This window comes from Sturnus vulgaris, chromosome 14 (genome assembly GCF_052056855.1).
Source record: "Sturnus vulgaris isolate bStuVul1 chromosome 14, bStuVul1.hap1, whole genome shotgun sequence".
NCBI lineage: Eukaryota > Metazoa > Chordata > Aves > Passeriformes > Sturnidae > Sturnus > Sturnus vulgaris.
Genome location: NC_142256.1, coordinates 2,337,556 through 2,354,170, shown reverse-complemented (window position 1 = coordinate 2,354,170; position 16,615 = coordinate 2,337,556). Strand labels below are relative to the sequence as shown.

General features: G+C 41.5%; 2 protein-coding genes and 1 non-coding gene across 3 annotated transcripts; 1 reads left to right on the top strand and 2 right to left on the bottom strand.

Annotated features, from left to right (window-relative positions):
- Positions 1 to 433: 433 nt before the first annotated feature.
- Positions 434 to 10,854, bottom strand: MAGT1 (magnesium transporter 1). Its single transcript, XM_014877107.2, has 10 exons — positions 10,719 to 10,854; positions 9,426 to 9,595; positions 8,482 to 8,599; positions 7,393 to 7,533; positions 6,730 to 6,870; positions 6,314 to 6,403; positions 5,031 to 5,094; positions 3,372 to 3,446; positions 2,868 to 2,958; positions 434 to 1,904 (listed from the first exon to the last, which is right to left on the bottom strand). Exons 1-10 carry the CDS (start codon positions 10,809 to 10,811, stop codon positions 1,889 to 1,891), a joined length of 999 nt encoding a protein of 332 aa, XP_014732593.1. The 5' UTR covers positions 10,812 to 10,854; the 3' UTR covers positions 434 to 1,888.
- Positions 10,855 to 13,692: 2,838 nt separating this feature from the next.
- On the bottom strand, positions 13,693 to 13,809 carry TRNAL-CAA (transfer RNA leucine (anticodon CAA)). Its single transcript has 2 exons — positions 13,772 to 13,809; positions 13,693 to 13,738 (listed from the first exon to the last, which is right to left on the bottom strand). It is a non-coding gene; the product is annotated as a tRNA-Leu (tRNA).
- A 28-nt stretch (positions 13,810 to 13,837) lies between these two features.
- On the top strand, positions 13,838 to 16,294 carry COX7B (cytochrome c oxidase subunit 7B). Its single transcript, XM_014877108.2, has 3 exons — positions 13,838 to 14,125; positions 15,420 to 15,544; positions 16,096 to 16,294. Exons 1-3 carry the CDS (start codon positions 14,089 to 14,091, stop codon positions 16,168 to 16,170), a joined length of 237 nt encoding a protein of 78 aa, XP_014732594.1. The 5' UTR covers positions 13,838 to 14,088; the 3' UTR covers positions 16,171 to 16,294.
- Positions 16,295 to 16,615: the final 321 nt, after the last annotated feature.

Below are 16,615 nucleotides of genomic sequence, written 5' to 3'. Positions count from 1 at the left end.
ACAGAATAAATTATAACTGAAAAAGTTTATGGGAAGCATTTTATCAACTGGGCAGGAAGGCAAGCCACAAGTACAGCAGTGCTGAGTTGTTCCAGGCAAATCTATAGTGCTAACAAGATTCCACCTCCAGAAACGCTGGGAGTTGATCTGTCTAGAACTCCAGGAATCCAAGATTTTCACTGCATGACAGCTGTCAAAGAGAAGCCAAAATCATGTACTCTTTATGCTATCAGTTGGCTACATGAGCATCTCTAGTGCTGACATTCTGGGTTGTAATTCTCCACATAAACACATACAGGCTACTAATCCAGTCTACTCACCCATACTCAGGTTACTTTATACAGACAGGCTATGATGAACATGTTGAAACAACAGTGGAAGAAAAGAGGTCGGTTTGTTTTATGTCAAAGTTCAAAAGACATAGGAGCAGGGATTAGACTAAAAAGTTTTATTGAAACTTGTCCAAAATCCAGTCAGGCACACCATTTATCCATTCCACTAAGGCTCATCGTTCTATATGGCATAGAAAAATGCATCTCAACGAGTTGAACATCCAACAACAAAATTAGTGAAGTTAAGGCACTTGAGATGTGTATTAATTTAGCAAAACTGCATAAGAATAACATTCTACTTGGAGTGATACAATCCTTTCCGAGATTCAATTTCAAACATCCAGATTCTGTAACCCCTTGAGAGAGGAGAGGCAGAAGCAGGAGACAAAAATATCTCTGATTCCAAACCTCTAAGGCCACCAGAGCCTACGGAAGGAAGCGTTACTGAATCAGGCTGCAAGGATTTCCTGTAGTACAACTGCTCAACTGCACAACAGTTTTTGCTGAGGCACAATGTCTTCCACTCACGAATTCTTAAGGCAAAGTATCTTTGTGAGGTGAGAGAACAAAAGGAGAGAGCAAGCAGCACATGCATTCAGTTGTAAGGCTATCAAAGGAGTTCTGGGGTAACATTTATCCTGGGGGAAGACATCTCTGCCCAAAGGATAAAAACATGGAGAAAACAAGTGGAGAATGCAAGAACTTATACAGTGACCACACATCTGGTATCTGCTGGTTTGCCAGGGCTCTAAGCAGAAAATAGAAAGTAAATTAGCAACTTTGAATTCATGCAACACATAGATAGTTATATTTGTACTTTTGGTTGGTATTTTTAAGAGTGTGAGTGTTGGCCAGTCTAAGAATTTTTTTTCCAGCTCTGAGCCAAAGTTTACAACTTAAACATTGCAGTTTCAGCATTCAGCAAAGAAAAAATTAATTAATTAATAACTCCATTCCACAAATTGAAAACTGCCCCTTCATCTGTGAAACAACCTCTTGCATCATTCAGCATTTAATAACTCTTCTCAAAAATGAGACACAGCTCTAAGATATGCACATTCCACACCGGAACCTGGAGCATGCTCCAAGAGCTGCAAACAGGCTGAAGGAAAAGATTTCCAGGTACATGAAGCTGTTTCCTCAACCATGAAAAGTCAGGACAGAGAAGCTGCTGTCACCTGCTATGCACAAACAGGAAATAAGGTGAAAATTCAAGGGAAAAAGAAATATGGTAAACAGATGATCCAAGTGAATTGAAAGTACCGTTTCTAGTTAGTCCATGGAAATGCAGTTTTAAGCATTACGTTCTGAATTTTGCTAGCAGTAGAGTTGCTCAAGAAGATGTAAAGCTTATGAAAGAGAGATTGCATCTTAACACTCTGTGTCCTTCAGAGCAAATTGCTTGCTGTATTTAAGGCACTACATTGTCTTTGGTTCAGTGTTTAACTGTCTCAGTGTAAGCAGAGGTAGCACAAACCACACACGTTGAACTCCTCATTCCACCACATCCACCTTCAGAGTCTCCACTTTGCTGATGTTACAGACTCTGGAATCCTTTAGCTCATTAGGAAACTGCAAAGAGCAAAATAAAAAACATTCTTATTAATTTAATGAGAAACAAAAGCGTGCAACATTCCACTTAGCTTTTATAAATGCTAAGAAAATCAGAATGAGAAATGGGCCTGATGCTCCTACAACAAAAGCAGCTGTGAAGTCACTTAAAAAGGAGTTTCTAAAAACTCAAAACCAGAAACAACTACATATTCCCTACAATAAAGTCAGCAGGAGTATCTAAGATTGTTGCAGAGATCAGAATAAAAGCTGACCAGTTATCAAAAAGAAAAATTTCAGCTGTCTTTTGCTCTTAAGAGCTTCTTCATAAAATAACAGATTTTATTATCTAGGTATTTTTAAATAAGAACACATTTCTCTTAGAGAGGGCACAATACCTATGGGTTTAGCTTTAGACAAATTCAGCTCATTGCAGATGGTGAAATCATTAGAAACTGATCCTTCAACATGTACTTATTGCTTCAAAATGCATAAAAGCCAGCAAACACACCTAAGGTATCTGTATCAGTCAGACATACAAGAAGTGATCAATGAACAGTATCAGACTCCTTACACAAGCAATCCCCAAATGTAGGCACCTTTAAAGCATCAGGCACCCTCCCTGTTCTCACAAAGAAGGATTAATAATGAAGATGTACGAATATGGAAGAAAAAAATAGGGGGAAAAATACATTTGTTGGCAATAGAAACTGGCTGAGATATTCTGAAAATAGAAGTATTTTATAACATGCAATGGGGTGAAAAGGACAGTTGACAATCTTTGCTTTGGCTAAATTGAGAAATCATGATATCCATGAAAGGCTCTTATTTCTGCTGATTTTATCAACCAATATTGCTATTCTGAGAAACCAGTGGAGCATTTTTAGAAGAGTATTTCCTGCAAATGAGCCAGCAGAGCTCCAGTGCTGTAGCTGTACCCAAAGCCCAGGAGAGCAGGGGCTGCTGGGCCCCAGCCTGACTTACCTGTAGGGGTAGCCATGGTATTTGGATCTGAAGACAGACAGCAGCCAGCTGAAGAACAGCACCACTAAGCCAATGCCAGCAATGCACATAACTGCAAGAGATGCACAGGGAGAGGCAGTGATGGGACAGCTGCCCCTGCAAACACCCCAGTGACTCAGGTTTTCAAAGCTTTCTGCAATATTTACAGATTTGGTCACGAGGCCTCTATTCGTATTGTTGAAAATATGAAATTAACACCAATTTTACATCAATTTTATACAAATGCTTTGGAGAAGAAGTCCCTTCTTCTCCCTCTTACTAGCAAAACACTGCAAAGCATCTTTATCTCTCTCCATCTGCCAAAAGGATTTGAGTTTATCTTCCAGTTTGCTAAGCAACCTCAAAAACTGTCAAAAATCCAAATGATTCCCAGCTTAGAGCTGGGGAGTGAACAAAACCCCCAGTGCAAAAGCATTTCTGTTAAATGTGTATCAAAAACCCTCACAGAAAAGTATCAGTACTTACTTTTTCTTTTCCCCACATCCATGTCAGAAGTAGCAGCTTCGTGGAGAAGGACCATTCCTAAAGTAACTCCACCATCTACAAATGCTGTTTAAGGCTAAACCAACAACGGACAATGGACTCAAAACAACACTCCCAGCCCCCTCATTTCAGCTCCCATACCCGGGGCATTAAAACTCACTGGAAAAATCAAAGACTTCCCAGTCAAATCAGAAACTATGGGGGGGGAAAAAAGAACAACTGAAAGACATTCATAATGTCAGATTTTAAGTGAAAATAAATGCAAAGCTTAAAATATAATCTGGAATGTCTTCAGGCAAAATTTAAAATGTGCATTTATTATCTCAGCTTGTTATGAAGCAGCATTCCTCCCAAAAGAGCTTGGTCCACTCCTACTGCTGTTCTCCACTGAAAAATTCCCAAAGGAATTCAGCTTCTGCATTCACTCAGCCAACAGAACAAATAAAACACAGGCAGTATTTAATCCAACAGGCAGTCTTTCAAGCGGCAATATTTCTTTTCTAATTCTTCCAATTAAAAAAAAAATTAAAGATCGTAAAATTAAAGAGGAACAGACAACACAAAAGGTCTGGTATTTGCCAAGAATGAATCCTAGCAAAGCAATGTGGTGAATCCAGTGAAACAAAAGACAGAATTCCCAAAGATCTCATTCCATTTCACTACATATGTCCAGTCCCAAGTCTCCCTCTGAAAGGAAAAATAATTCTCATTGACTGCATCAGGACCATCAGGGATCTTTCACTTCAGACACAGCCCACCTTCAGCATAGGAGGAAAGTGACTTAAACCCACAGAAACCTCACCAACGTAATAATTTAAAATGTCTCCAGCAATGGGTGGGTTGGTTTCATAGTGTGATGGATAGCATTAAGACAAAAACATCAACAAAAGTTTCCACTTGGAATTTGACAAGTGGATCAAAAGTACAGTAATAGAAAAAGATCACAAGTTCTTCTCCAGGTGTCTGTTTTAAGTTTAAAAATTAAATACTAGAAAAGGTCCTGAATAAAAAAATAAAGGAATGCTGATACAGGTGACAAGACACAGAAGAAAAGTTCCAGCCAGAAATTACAAAGGTTACAAATGATGGATCAAAAACATACATGTGGGAATAGAAAAACAGAACATTGAATCTTAATGTATTTTTATGACCCCAAAGAATTATCTTTTGTACGAATGAGAAAGGTAAAAGCTCTCAAAGTTTCCACTTGCCTTTCTTGACAGCAAGCAAAATTCTGCATCATTAGTAGGAACAAATGGTAAGATTATAAGAAGGTAAATAAAAGATCAGTGATTGAGGAGTGAATTCAATACCAAAGCAAGAAATAAGTGACATTGAAAAGAGATATGCACAGAGGAACAGAGAGTATCCTGAAGAATCTTCTGTTTCCACAGAGATCCAAGCTTCAGTGATTTATTCAGCTTGGTAATTAAGAAGGTGAGAAAGCAGTAAATATTTTTCCATTCAACTTAAAGATCAGAGGCACAGGAAAAGCACAGTTGCCAGTGCAAAAAGGTTTTACAAGCCTCTGCATCAGTGTTAGGTGGCAATTACAGCCATGACAAAGCACCACAGAAAAGGCAGCAGTGTTTGCTGACCAAAAAACTGTCACCAACCACATGCTTCTCCCAGGAAGGATACTGAACAGCAGAACTATGTGTGTTTCTGCCACAAACTGGGCTTGGCTGCTTCCATGGATATAATTCTGCAAGAGACAAAGAGTAATTAAATTTAGAAAAGACTGGAGATAACTTTGACTTGATTAACAACAGCTACAGAGCCTGGAATTGGGGTTTGCATTGTTTTTTTCAGGAGAGAGCAGAAGTTGGAGCATGAATTATTTCAGCTGTTGATCACTGATTTTTGAGGGAGCTGCAACAGAAACAAAGATTCTTCTTCTATTACCATGCACCATCAGCCTCATTCAGATTGTACAGAAGTGCAAGTGCAGTTACAACCTTTGTGGTCCAGATTCTCAGTCCAGCTGAGCAAAATCCCACGAGATTAGGCCCTCCTGCATCCTAATGAGATCCAAATCTGATCCATTCCCAGACTGATATTCTTAGCTTGTGTACACTGCTGCTTAGCTTAGGGCAATCCCTTCAATCTGTGTGTGAACCCAACCCACTTGGCTCCAGAACCGAGCATGTGAAATCTTCTCCACTTCTGGGTTAACAGAAAAATTGAAATTTGTGGGAAAAATACCATTTTTTAAATCCCTATGGGACATCAAATTATGGTTATGGTGTCATATCTAAACAGGAAAAAGTCATATCCACTTTCTACAGAAGAACACAGTGGGTCTGATCCACCTAACCAGGCACAAAAGGACATTTCACCAAATTAATTCCCTGAGTAAAACCATAAGAAAAGCCAGTATGTGGTGTCTAAGCACCTGAGCAGATGCAATGCTCTCAGAACACTGTAACTACTTCTACAGTGCATCTCATTCTATGTTATAAACAGAGCAGTATATTTCAAATTAGATTAAAAAGAGATTTTTCCCAAGAAAGAGATTTCATAAAACTGAGGTCACTGGATATTAATTTACCTCAAGAATCTTCAGTATAAAAGGTTTTACATGGAAGCAATTAGATGAGCCTATGAGTTAACAAGACCAGGTTAAAACATAATTGCCAGGCTCAGCAATAGGATTTTTAGCATGTAAGACTCAACCCATAAATACCTTTATTGTGCTGTAAGCTATTTAGAACTATCATACCTTCACCACTGGGATGCCTTCACCATTAGAAATACAACACATGTGCAAGACCTGTTGATTTGCCTGCTCACTGCAGGAGAGGTTGGTCTCACTCACAGAGAAGCCAAAAGCAGAACTGGCACTCTGATCTGTCTCTTAGTATCAGCCTTATTCTGCAGAAATACAACAGAAATCCAGAAAGGAAAGTGAAGGCAACACTCACCACTTGTCCTGTATGAGGATTCTTATGAGCATAGGGGGGGCCTCTGATATGGTTCCACATCTGGCCTGATGTCATTGCTAACACAAAACACTGCAAAGGAAAGAAGAAACTATTAAATAAGGATTCTCTTTTATTTTTGTTTTAACCTGATATCTTTTTACTTCATACCAAAACGTACTGGTTTGGAACACAGGCTAAAAATTGTCCCACTTTATCTTTGTACAAAAGGCATCTAATCAAGCATTCAGTGAACAGAAAGGACTAAGACCATATAATGTCACCGATCTACCAAAAAGTAAAATTAACTGTACTTCATTTTCCCCTACCAGCTTTAAGACTCTTGAAATACAGAAGCTTCTAAAAACTGGAACTGCTACAAAACTCAATACAGGGAGACAAGAGTCATGATTACTCACCAGAGCAGCAAAGGCCCAGCCAGTTTTGTTATAAAGAAAATCCAGATTGCTGCCCCGTAAATACACGAGGCCTCCAATGACAGCCAGCAGCAACCCCAGCATCAAGGGTCCAGCATAGTTTGGTGGCCTTATCACACGGATCTGAACAGGGACAGATATTTTCTCTCAGTAGGATTATACATTATACCTGCACTCCTGCTAAAAAAAACCCACAATACATTGAGTGGAAAAAACATTGCACACGTTTTCCGTGTAAATCTGACTTAGGAAGTCAGCAATGCTTCGTCGACCAATCTGTAACTTCAGTTTTACACAACTTTACCCTGTTCAATAATTTGGAGATTGTTTTTCTTCCTCAGGAACAGAAAGCAAGAAGGAAGGAGATGAGTTTTACCATCTTCTTAAATATTTGAGAATTAAATTATACAAAATACCAGCACAGAGACTGTATGGAAACTGAAAGATGCAGCCATGTGTCTGAACTAGATTTTGTAGACGAGCTCTTTAGAGCAGCTCAGGAGGCACAGAATCCAAGTGAGGTTTCCCAAATAGCCCTGCAAAGAGGATGCTGAGGGAAGGGGGGCTGGCCCTGCACGAGGAGGGGATGAGGGAAGGGGGGCTGGCCCTGCACAGGAAAGGGATGAGGGAAGTGTCTGGACTCACGTGGACGTCTGTCCTGTCGGCCACCCAGCGTGCCAGCTGCTCTGCTGCGAAGCCCCGCACCTGCAGCTCGTAGGTGTCCCCCCGCTTGGGCTTCCCCTTGGCAGGGAAGTTAATGAAGGTGGGGGCAGAATTCATGTTCAGCTGCAGGGAGAGAGTTCACAGAGGATATAGCCCATGAAAGGAGTATTTAGTAACACAATTCTAGGCCATTTCTAGCTTGCAATATTGTTACTAAATCAGAAAAGTTAGCTCTTTGATTTAATGGCCATGACTTTTAAAAAAACCAAAAAACAGTAGGTAGCACGCAGTTTGCATTTCTGTATTTCATGAACATTTTTTGGAATCTGTTTCTTCTCCAAATTCTACTTTTGATAAAGAAATTTGCAATATACGATTCTAAAATCTAGGAAGGCCATAGCTTGATAAATGCATTTTTAATGTAACACTAAGGAAAAAATTAACAAGAGTAATAAAAAGACATCTCTCTTCAACTTCCAAGTTCAAAAGCTTCCATTTAATAAAGTATCACTGCCTAAACTATGTAGCTGTAAAATAGAGATTAGTATCCCATTAAAAAAACTTAACTTCTGCAAGACTGTAATGAACTAATAATGTGACCTACAATTGTAAGGGTACATAGAATGTTCTCATAGCTGGAGAAAAAAATCCGTGGTCACACAATGCTAATAGAAGAGAAAAATGACTGAAAAGAAATTAGTCAACCCATACCAAAAACCTAATCTATCATTCTCTAGTAACCTAAAGATTGTAATAGCTGCTCCTAATGACATCAATGCTTTCTGTCTTGCCTCTTCATATACCACAGAAGAATTCCACCATAAGTTATTACAGGAGACAAACTCGGGGGAAAAAAGTCAAAGATCAAAGAAACCAATTCACTCCTTGTACCTATTCCATATCTGTCAGTTCTGTTAATATTCCTACCAACATGCTCAGGCCATCATTCCATGAGTGACAGCTTTTAACTTTTCATTCCTTTGTTCACTGCAACACTAAATCATTTAACACCTTTACCTTCCTTCCCAAAACCCAAACTAAAAACAATGTTAGAACAGAAAAAGACCTTACCATCTGAAACACATCTGAGCCTTCATCAAAATCTACCATAGCAAAAAAAATCTTGTTGGTAAATGCACTGGAATACCTCCAGGAGTTTGCCAGAATCTGGTATTCCTCATCAGCTTGCCTGGAAAACACACCAAGTGAGATTTTTGTGTCATGGGTTTGTCCACAGCATGAGTTATAAAGCAGCTGAGGGAGCTGTACCCACCCACCCCATTAATTTTCTAGGGTTCAAAAGAAAGTTTAAGTGGTAATGAAATAATTTAAGCACAGACACTCATCTACCATCAGGTGAAGATTTGGCACCTGCTTTTTTAAACGGAAGGGCAAGATTTGTTGAGTCCACTACTACAAGCTGAGGCAATTTCTAACTGAAAGGTGAAATGGAACCCAGCTGCTCATGATTTGCAAGTCCACATAGCACCAAAATTTGGCCAGGTGTGCCCTTTCTTCCAGGTCAGAGGGTGGGAAACCAATAATTTCAAAGGACTAGGTACAAAAATCACCCTTAGAGACCTCTGCCACCTCCAGATTAATACACAAAAGCTGTAATATAGTTTAGGATCCAGTATATTGGCATTGTAAAGAAGTGCCAAGCAACATATTAATTAAGAACAACATTTAAGCTCCGTGGCCAGCAATAATTCTACAAAAATTTCTTCAGCAGCTCGTGCCAGGAAAGTTGAGCTTTCACTGTCTTTTTCTCCAGAATAAACACTGTTTCTGCAAAGCAGGGATTATTTCAGGAGAGAGATAAGGATTATGTTGTTTCCTCACAAACACATTACACACATATTCCCACACATTAAATTGCAAAGGCAATCCTACTGTAACTTGCCCAAGGATATTCCTCCCACGTGTGTCAAAGTTCAACCCTGTTCTTAAATTTAGCTTCCTACAAAGCATCAGGTGAATTTCAAGTTCTAGTTTAGGACTAAAAGAGCTCATACTTGCACACGACACACTGTCTGTGAGGCTGAAGAGCAGTGAACATCACAATCACTGAGTAGTTTCTGGGAGGTGCCTTCACGAGGCGCCGGAATTTGTCTCCGTTCATTCGGATCACAGATCTTTTACTGGCCCACTCCATCAGCTGGTTCACTTTTTCTGATAACACCATCTGAAAATCAAGGCACAGCAACATTGTTGGGTTGGTTTGGGTTTTTTACCAGTCTCACAATAGAGTTTTAAAAGCTTTTAGATTTGATGCAACAAATATCTGCAGTGCTTTTCCTACCACCACCCAGGGGATGTGATACTTCAGTAACATTCTGCAAGGCATTCACAGAAGCTTCTGACTGTCATTATGTTAACATAACTCATTAGCTTCAACCACCTATTAACACGCACAGCTTTAAGCACTCAGCATGACCAGGCTGCTGAAGACCCTCAGCTCTTCCTCACAGTAGCTGCAGGATTTCTTTCAGCTGTACCAACCACCTCCATCCCCTACACAAACTTTTTTCTATACTCAGCATCAAACTGCTTCAGCTTTCAAAAATTGTGGCAGTGGAATCAACACCAGAGATGGAACCAACCTCAACGTTTCATTTTCAGCACTGCTAGAGAAAAACCCCATAATTCAGAACATATTTGAAAAACCCAGGACTGCTCAACACTAAAATATTACTCAAAAAGGAGACAATTAGTTCTATAATATTACAAGAAGAGGCATTAGTTTGAGAAACACACAAATGTTCCATTTATCATTAATCATTTCTCGACTCATTAACACCCTTCTTCAGATAAATGCGTTAGAGGAAATAATTATAATATATCCTGAATTGGAAGGGTGCCAGTAGGAGCATCAAAGTCCAACTCCTGAGCCTGCACAGGGCAGTCCCAAGAATCTCGCCATGACAATAATAATAAATTATTCTTCTTTGACTTACAACTGACACAAGCATACACACGTCTACAGAAGGATATTTCCAAACGCTGCAGGTCGAGTGTGTGGAAGTAAGTTGCACCTTAGTGACTAAAACCAGACCACGCATCCCCGCCCGCGCAAATCCCATACACTGGAAAACAACACTCGTACAGTGCTCCTAACAAGAACTGAAAAACCGGGAAACGAGGACCTTCCCTCCCTGGGGACTCCCCTCAGAGCCGGCCGAACCTCAGGGCGCGGACCCGGGGTGAGGCCAGGCCACCCCGCCGGGCCCTGGCCGGTCCTGCCCTCGTCCCGCTCAGTGAGAAACCGCCCCAGCGCGGCGCGGGGGCTCCCGGCGAGTCTCACCCACCTCCTTCCGCCTCTGCCCCGCGGCGCCGGGCCCGCCACATCCCGCCAGCAGCAGCAGCATCAGCGCCAGCAGCGGCCCCGGCAGCGCCGCCATGGTCGCCCCGCTTCACCCGCCCCGCCCCGCCGGCTGTGAGGCCCCGCCCGCGCGATGCCGATTGGTGGAGACGCCGGCTCGAGCGTCCCTGCCGGTCTCTGATTGGCTGAGCTTGCGGGAGCGCGGCGAGCTGGAGCCGCGCCATTGGTGGAGCCCCGAGGGGTGGGCGGGGCGAGGCCTGAGGGGAGAGCGGGCCCTGAGGGAGGGAAGCGTGGCGGGACCCCCGGACGTGGTGGCGGCGGTTGGTGTTTGCTGCATCACAGAACCCTTAGGGTTCGAAGGAGATCATCCTCTGGAGATCATCCGAGACAGGGGCTCCCGGAGCAGGTGACACAGTATTGCTCACTAAGATACCGGATTCGTTACCCGGTGTGCAACAAGCCAATAATTACACACTCAGAGATTGATTATTTGTATCAGTGTTGTGCTAGCGTGGGTGCTCGGTGGTGTTCCACCAATAAAGCATGCCAACTCTCAAAACTTTTTACTGTTTATACGTTTTAACAAATAGGAATTTGTTTTCACTGGATACAAGTAATGTAGTTTTCTGATTAATTAGTATTCTATCTTCTATTGGTCAATGCTTCTCTTTGCTTCTGATACTAATTAGTGCATATGCTCTGACTTTCTCTTCTGTCAGTGGGTTGATGGTCGTGATTTCAGCCTTTGAGCCAAAAAATAACTGTACTAGTGTCTCACACAATTTCCGCAGTGCTAAAAGTAAAAGGTGGCCACTAGCTTTCCCCACAAAGATTCCTGAAATACCAAGCCATTATAGCAAAACAAAATAATGTAAAAATAGTGGTAAACTAACATTGTCAACCCAACTTCTTTCCTCAGTAAAAACCAAGGAAAGCCAGTACACCATAACTACCTAAAAACCATCAAAGCCACCGATTCCAGCCACCCAAACCTAAAAGACATCCCCCTTAATGATGCAAAAACCTAGTTCACTAATAAGAGCATCAATTAAAAAACAATAAAAAACATGCCAAATATGCAGTCACCACCTGCAAAAAGATAATAGAGTCGAAACGTCTACACAAAAGATAAAAATGGCAAAAATTAGAAAATAAATATTTATACAAACTCATAATATGTATTTGAAGTTGTACACACACACAAAACTATTTAAAAGAAAACTGTTAAATTCGCAAAGGAAAAACATCAAACGTGCACAAAAAAAAATAATACAACTACTAAAAGCAGTTCAGCTACCTGAGAAGGTAGCAATCGTGCATATTAAGGCACACCAAAAGGTGAGCTCTGAATTAAAAGAAAGAAATAAGCTGACAGACAGAGAGGCAAAAAAAGCAACGAAGAGTGAGGTAGGAACTAAAAAAAACTTAATCCGAAATAAACGAATTTCCCTTAAAAGTAAACCAATATATAATAAAAAAGATAAAGAATTAATTAAAAATAAAAAATATAACCAAAAAATGGACTGTTACTAAAAAAAGAAAACAGAAGCTAATCATTCCCTCTAATTTATTGTAGTCACTAATAAAAGAAAAACACATTAAAAAGTACTACTGGACTGGAACTGTACTACTGGAATTCCCTTTCACCAGTTGGAACTGATTTCAGCCCAGTGCTGAGTTGGCTTTGCTGGTGTCTTCCTTATCCTGGGAGTTCTGCAAAATGTCCTTGTGGGCTGTAAATTCTTTGTGTCTGCCATCAGTGGCAGCATTCTCCTTCCCAAGCTTTGTTAACCTCCCCCTAAGCCTAAGAAAATTGAAACATGTCAAGCCCTGAACCTTAACAGGGCGGTTCTACCAAAAAATAATTATTTTTTCAACATCTGGACATCACTTAGAGGTATCATCACTTGATACCTGTTGTTTTGTGGATTAAATCTCCTTCCTTGTTGATTAGGTCAGAAACTATACAAAGATCAAACTATATCAAAGTACATCAAAAATCAAAGATCAGAGAACATATTTTCCTTAAGAAAAGTTTACATAATCCACATTTTGAAACAACACAAATGCTTGGGAGCTGGGTTTTGAGTATCTCTAAAGAAGGGGATTCCTTGCCTAGGCAGGCAGTGCTAGGTTCCAGTGCTCTGCCACCCTCTGTGGCATGAAGTTCTCCTTCTTGCTTCAGATACACGCTTCATCTTGAGAGGAATGTCGAATTTGTCTTTACAAACGAGCTGTGGATCTGCTGGTGGATAAGGCTAGCACTGAGAACTAAAAGAGACAATGGGATGGATTCCACTGATTGATGAATGGAAAAAGATATTTCCCTTTACAAACAAACTGTAGGGCTGCTGATAAATGATATTGGATATCGAAAGATGAAAGAAGCAACGGGAGAAAACGATGAATTCTATAAGAATTAAAAATTAAAAGGAAGGGTTATACATTAGAGGGGAATTTCAGGTATCGGGCGTTCCGGGACGTCTGTGCCTCTCAAGTACCTCAGCCAATGCGGAAAGACAGAGGGAAATGCGGCCGGGAAAATAGGATAAAAAGGAGGCTGCGTCCTCCAAAAATTGGAGAGATCCCAGGGGAATGTCCCATGGCCTCTCCTTTCATTCGAATAAAGCAAAAAGGACTCCTCTGTCTCCTTTTTGGACATAAACCTCTGGTGTTTGTGGATTAATTTTCCTGACAATGTTATACACGCACGCTATAAATTGCTGGGGCACGTGTTAAAAATATTGTTAAAATCCAAATGCACAGGGGAATGCCTCAGCAGGTGTGTGGTACGTTAAGGCTCTGATGTAGAATCGCCAGTGGGAGAGGCGGATTTACTCACGCTTCACATTTTATTTCAAAATTATTTCTGGTTTCTATTTGCACTAAAATCCCAGATTTTTTTCAACTCGGCGCTTTCGAAAAAGTTAACCGACACGGGGGGGGAGAAAAAAATGTGGTGTCAGAAGTGGGATTCGAACCCACGCCTCCATACGGAGACCAGAACACCCAAACCCGCCGCGGGAAGGCGCGGAACGCCTTGAGTCTGGCGCCTTAGACCACTCGGCCATCCTGACACTGCGTTTACAGCCCTGACCGGGACTCACTTAGCGCTGTCGTCACCGCCGTGCTCGCTTCTTCGCGTCTCTTGGTTCTTCACAGAGAGCGCGTTTGTATTCAGGAGGTGAAGGAGCGCAGCCAGGCAGCCGGCAGCTCAGCTCGGCTCGGCCCGGCCGCGGAGCTCCGCCGCAGCGAGGAGGAGCCCGGCGTTACCCACAGGCCCCCGCCGTGCCGCCACTTCCGCCGCGACCATTTTGTTCTTCACCGGCGTCAAGGGTACGCGCTGGGCTCTCATCATGTTCCCGCTGGCCAGGGCCGCGCAGAGCCTCGTCGGTAAGCACGGGGCCGGCTCTCGGGGTGTGGGGTTTCTCAGAGGGTCTCCCCCGGTTTGTGCCCTCCCCTGTGCGGAATTGTCCCTCAGCCCCCAGCTCGCTGTGCGCCCGGGGAGGGTCGTGAGGGCACCTCAGGGGCTGCGAGCGGCTCTGGCGTCCTCCACCTCTCGCTTTTTTTTCTTTCTTTCAGCCTTTTTTGTCTCTTAGTTGCTTCTTGACATAGGACTTAATTTCCTTGGTGCTTTCTTTCCCTAATACCTAAAGGCACATTCTGGCCTGGTAAGGTGCGGTGATAAGGAGTAATCAGTACCCAGCCCTCAAAGAGTCAAGGTTAAAGTTACCCCTTCAGTTTACAGACCCCGCAGTGTCCGTTCCTCTGGTCGTGGGTCACGATGTGCTTATCCCGAGATGCAGGATAAAATAAACGTTACTTAAAATACGTTTACCTAAAATAAACGTGTCTCAGTAGATACTCAGGCTTTTTTATGTTTAAAAAAATGCCTTGTGCAGCCTTACAGAGCATGCGAGCGATGCAGTATCATTTTCTCTAATCACAGTTGGGTAAAAATGCAAATCATTGACCTGAGATTAAAAGGTTTTATTTTGTAATATCTTTATGCGCACATCACCCACTTACCAGATGTTTTGTACACAACTAATGGGCAATCTGACTTTGGTAGCTGTTGCTTTGATTTTTCATTGTTGCCTTCTGTTTAATGAGTGTACCTTTTATAGTGTACACTTATAATGTACGTAGTCTGAAAATATCACTGTGTATTTTTTTCTCTATTATTTATCTCATGCCTACGGATTATTTCAGTTTCCTTCCTCCAAAAATCACAAGGGAATAAGGCAGGTGTTACCCACACCCGCTATCTTCACCCCATAATTTGGTGGTGAGCTTCATCCTGACATTGCTTGGGTACACGTACTGCCAGGATAAATATTTGCATATAGAAATCTAAAAATGCTAAACATTAAACAGAATATTTTATTTAAAAAAGAGTAATACTAAAGAAAACATATTAATGAAAAAGGTAACTTAGAGGATTTTTTTCAACTGGAATTAGACTTAAAGAAAAACGTTCTAGAGAGAAAGAGAGCTGAAAAAAAATTAAAGTATTTGTGTATATCCCATGTTTTGAAGTCATTCCAGAGTTCTAAATCCAAACGAATATTTTCCCAGCATTTTTAGTCTTTTAACACTAACGCTTGCCTCTCTGTTGGCGGGGGGTGAGGACTGTGAATGGTTTGAGCTTTTATTTGAGCTGATTTGTGTACCCGTTAACACCCAGCTCGTGGCATCCAGCACACTGCAGTCAGGCGAGCTCACCGCAAGCACGAGCCGACCTTCCACGATAAATACGGAACCATGGTCCTCCTGGGTGGAGCCGCTATGTTCTCTGCTGTCTGGGGCTATGTAAGTTGGTTTTTTTCACCGCTCTCTTGTGGCTTGAGCTGCAAACTTTAAAAGCGTCGATTTTGCCTGTTCGAAATAAATTTAGGTCAGAATTGAGGAGCTTCTTATGTAAGTAAATAGTGATGTGATAGAGGTGGAAGTTCTTTTTAGTTCCCAGCTGGGTTTTGAGTTGTTGCTCAAATTTCTGCTTCAGCCTTATCGCCTGATTTGAAAATGTATCAGAAACACAAGTGTTCTTTATTTTACTTGGGATTTCAAACCCCTACAGGTACAGCTTTCAGCAGCAAAATTTCTAGATGAAAATACCAATATGGTGGTGGGGTTTTACATTCCAGATTCCTTCTTCTACCGTTGGATATTTTGAAACAGAAAACTGAAACATTTAAATACTATTCAATATAAATATATTCCACTTGTTTAATTAGAAAATTAATGAGATGTCGTGTTCTAATAACAAGAAATCTGAATTGAAAACAAAAATAAAAGTAACCTTATGTCTAAAGGTTCGTTTGATTTCAGAGTTAATAATCTTGGGTTTTATCCCTTTACAGGTGTTCACACAGCTTAATATTGAGTGGGGCTTTTCACCTGTTGGCAGAGTCACTCCAAGGGAATGGAGGGAGTAACAGCCTCTGCTTCTAATGAACTGGTCTAGACTTTCACTGAGAAAAGCTCGTGTAATGGCATTTGTTCCCTGATTACCACTTGGACAGTGGCATTCCTGATCTAATAAACATACCTAGAAATCTGTCTGGCTCTTCGAGGTTTCCTCTGTGTTCTGCTTCTGCTGAAGAAATTGTGTAAAAACTCCCAAATAATTTTACACAGGCCCTTTGTTGCTGAAAAGATCACTGGTGGATAAACGTAGTCCAGAACTTTGTTTTCATTTAGCCAGATGTGTGTGTGAATCAACCTCACTGCATTCCCACTGCAGCGTACATCCCTTTATATCTGACTTGGAATGACAAAGTCGAGATCCCTTTTTTTTTTTTCCGCAGAAGGATTTTTATGGCTTGAATCCCTTTGTCATGGCTTTAATCCCTCTGCCAGTAAACTGCTTCTCCCGTGACC

Excerpts from the sequence above, each read along its gene's own strand:
- MAGT1 (XM_014877107.2), bottom strand. The coding sequence starts at position 10,811 with ATGGCGGCGCTGCCGGGGCCGCTGCTGGCGCTGATGCTGCTGCTGCTG. Across the intron at positions 9,596-10,718 it reads CGGGGCAGAGGCGGAAGGAG|ATGGTGTTATCAGAAAAAGT; the intron begins GTGGGTGAGACT and ends CTTGATTTTCAG. Across the intron at positions 3,447-5,030 it reads ACACATAGTTCTGCTGTTCA|ATGGTGGAGTTACTTTAGGA; the intron begins GTATCCTTCCTG and ends CAGCATTTGTAG.
- COX7B (XM_014877108.2), top strand. The coding sequence starts at position 14,089 with ATGTTCCCGCTGGCCAGGGCCGCGCAGAGCCTCGTCG. Across the intron at positions 14,126-15,419 it reads GGCCGCGCAGAGCCTCGTCG|CTCGTGGCATCCAGCACACT; the intron begins GTAAGCACGGGG and ends GTTAACACCCAG. Across the intron at positions 15,545-16,095 it reads TCTCTGCTGTCTGGGGCTAT|GTGTTCACACAGCTTAATAT; the intron begins GTAAGTTGGTTT and ends ATCCCTTTACAG.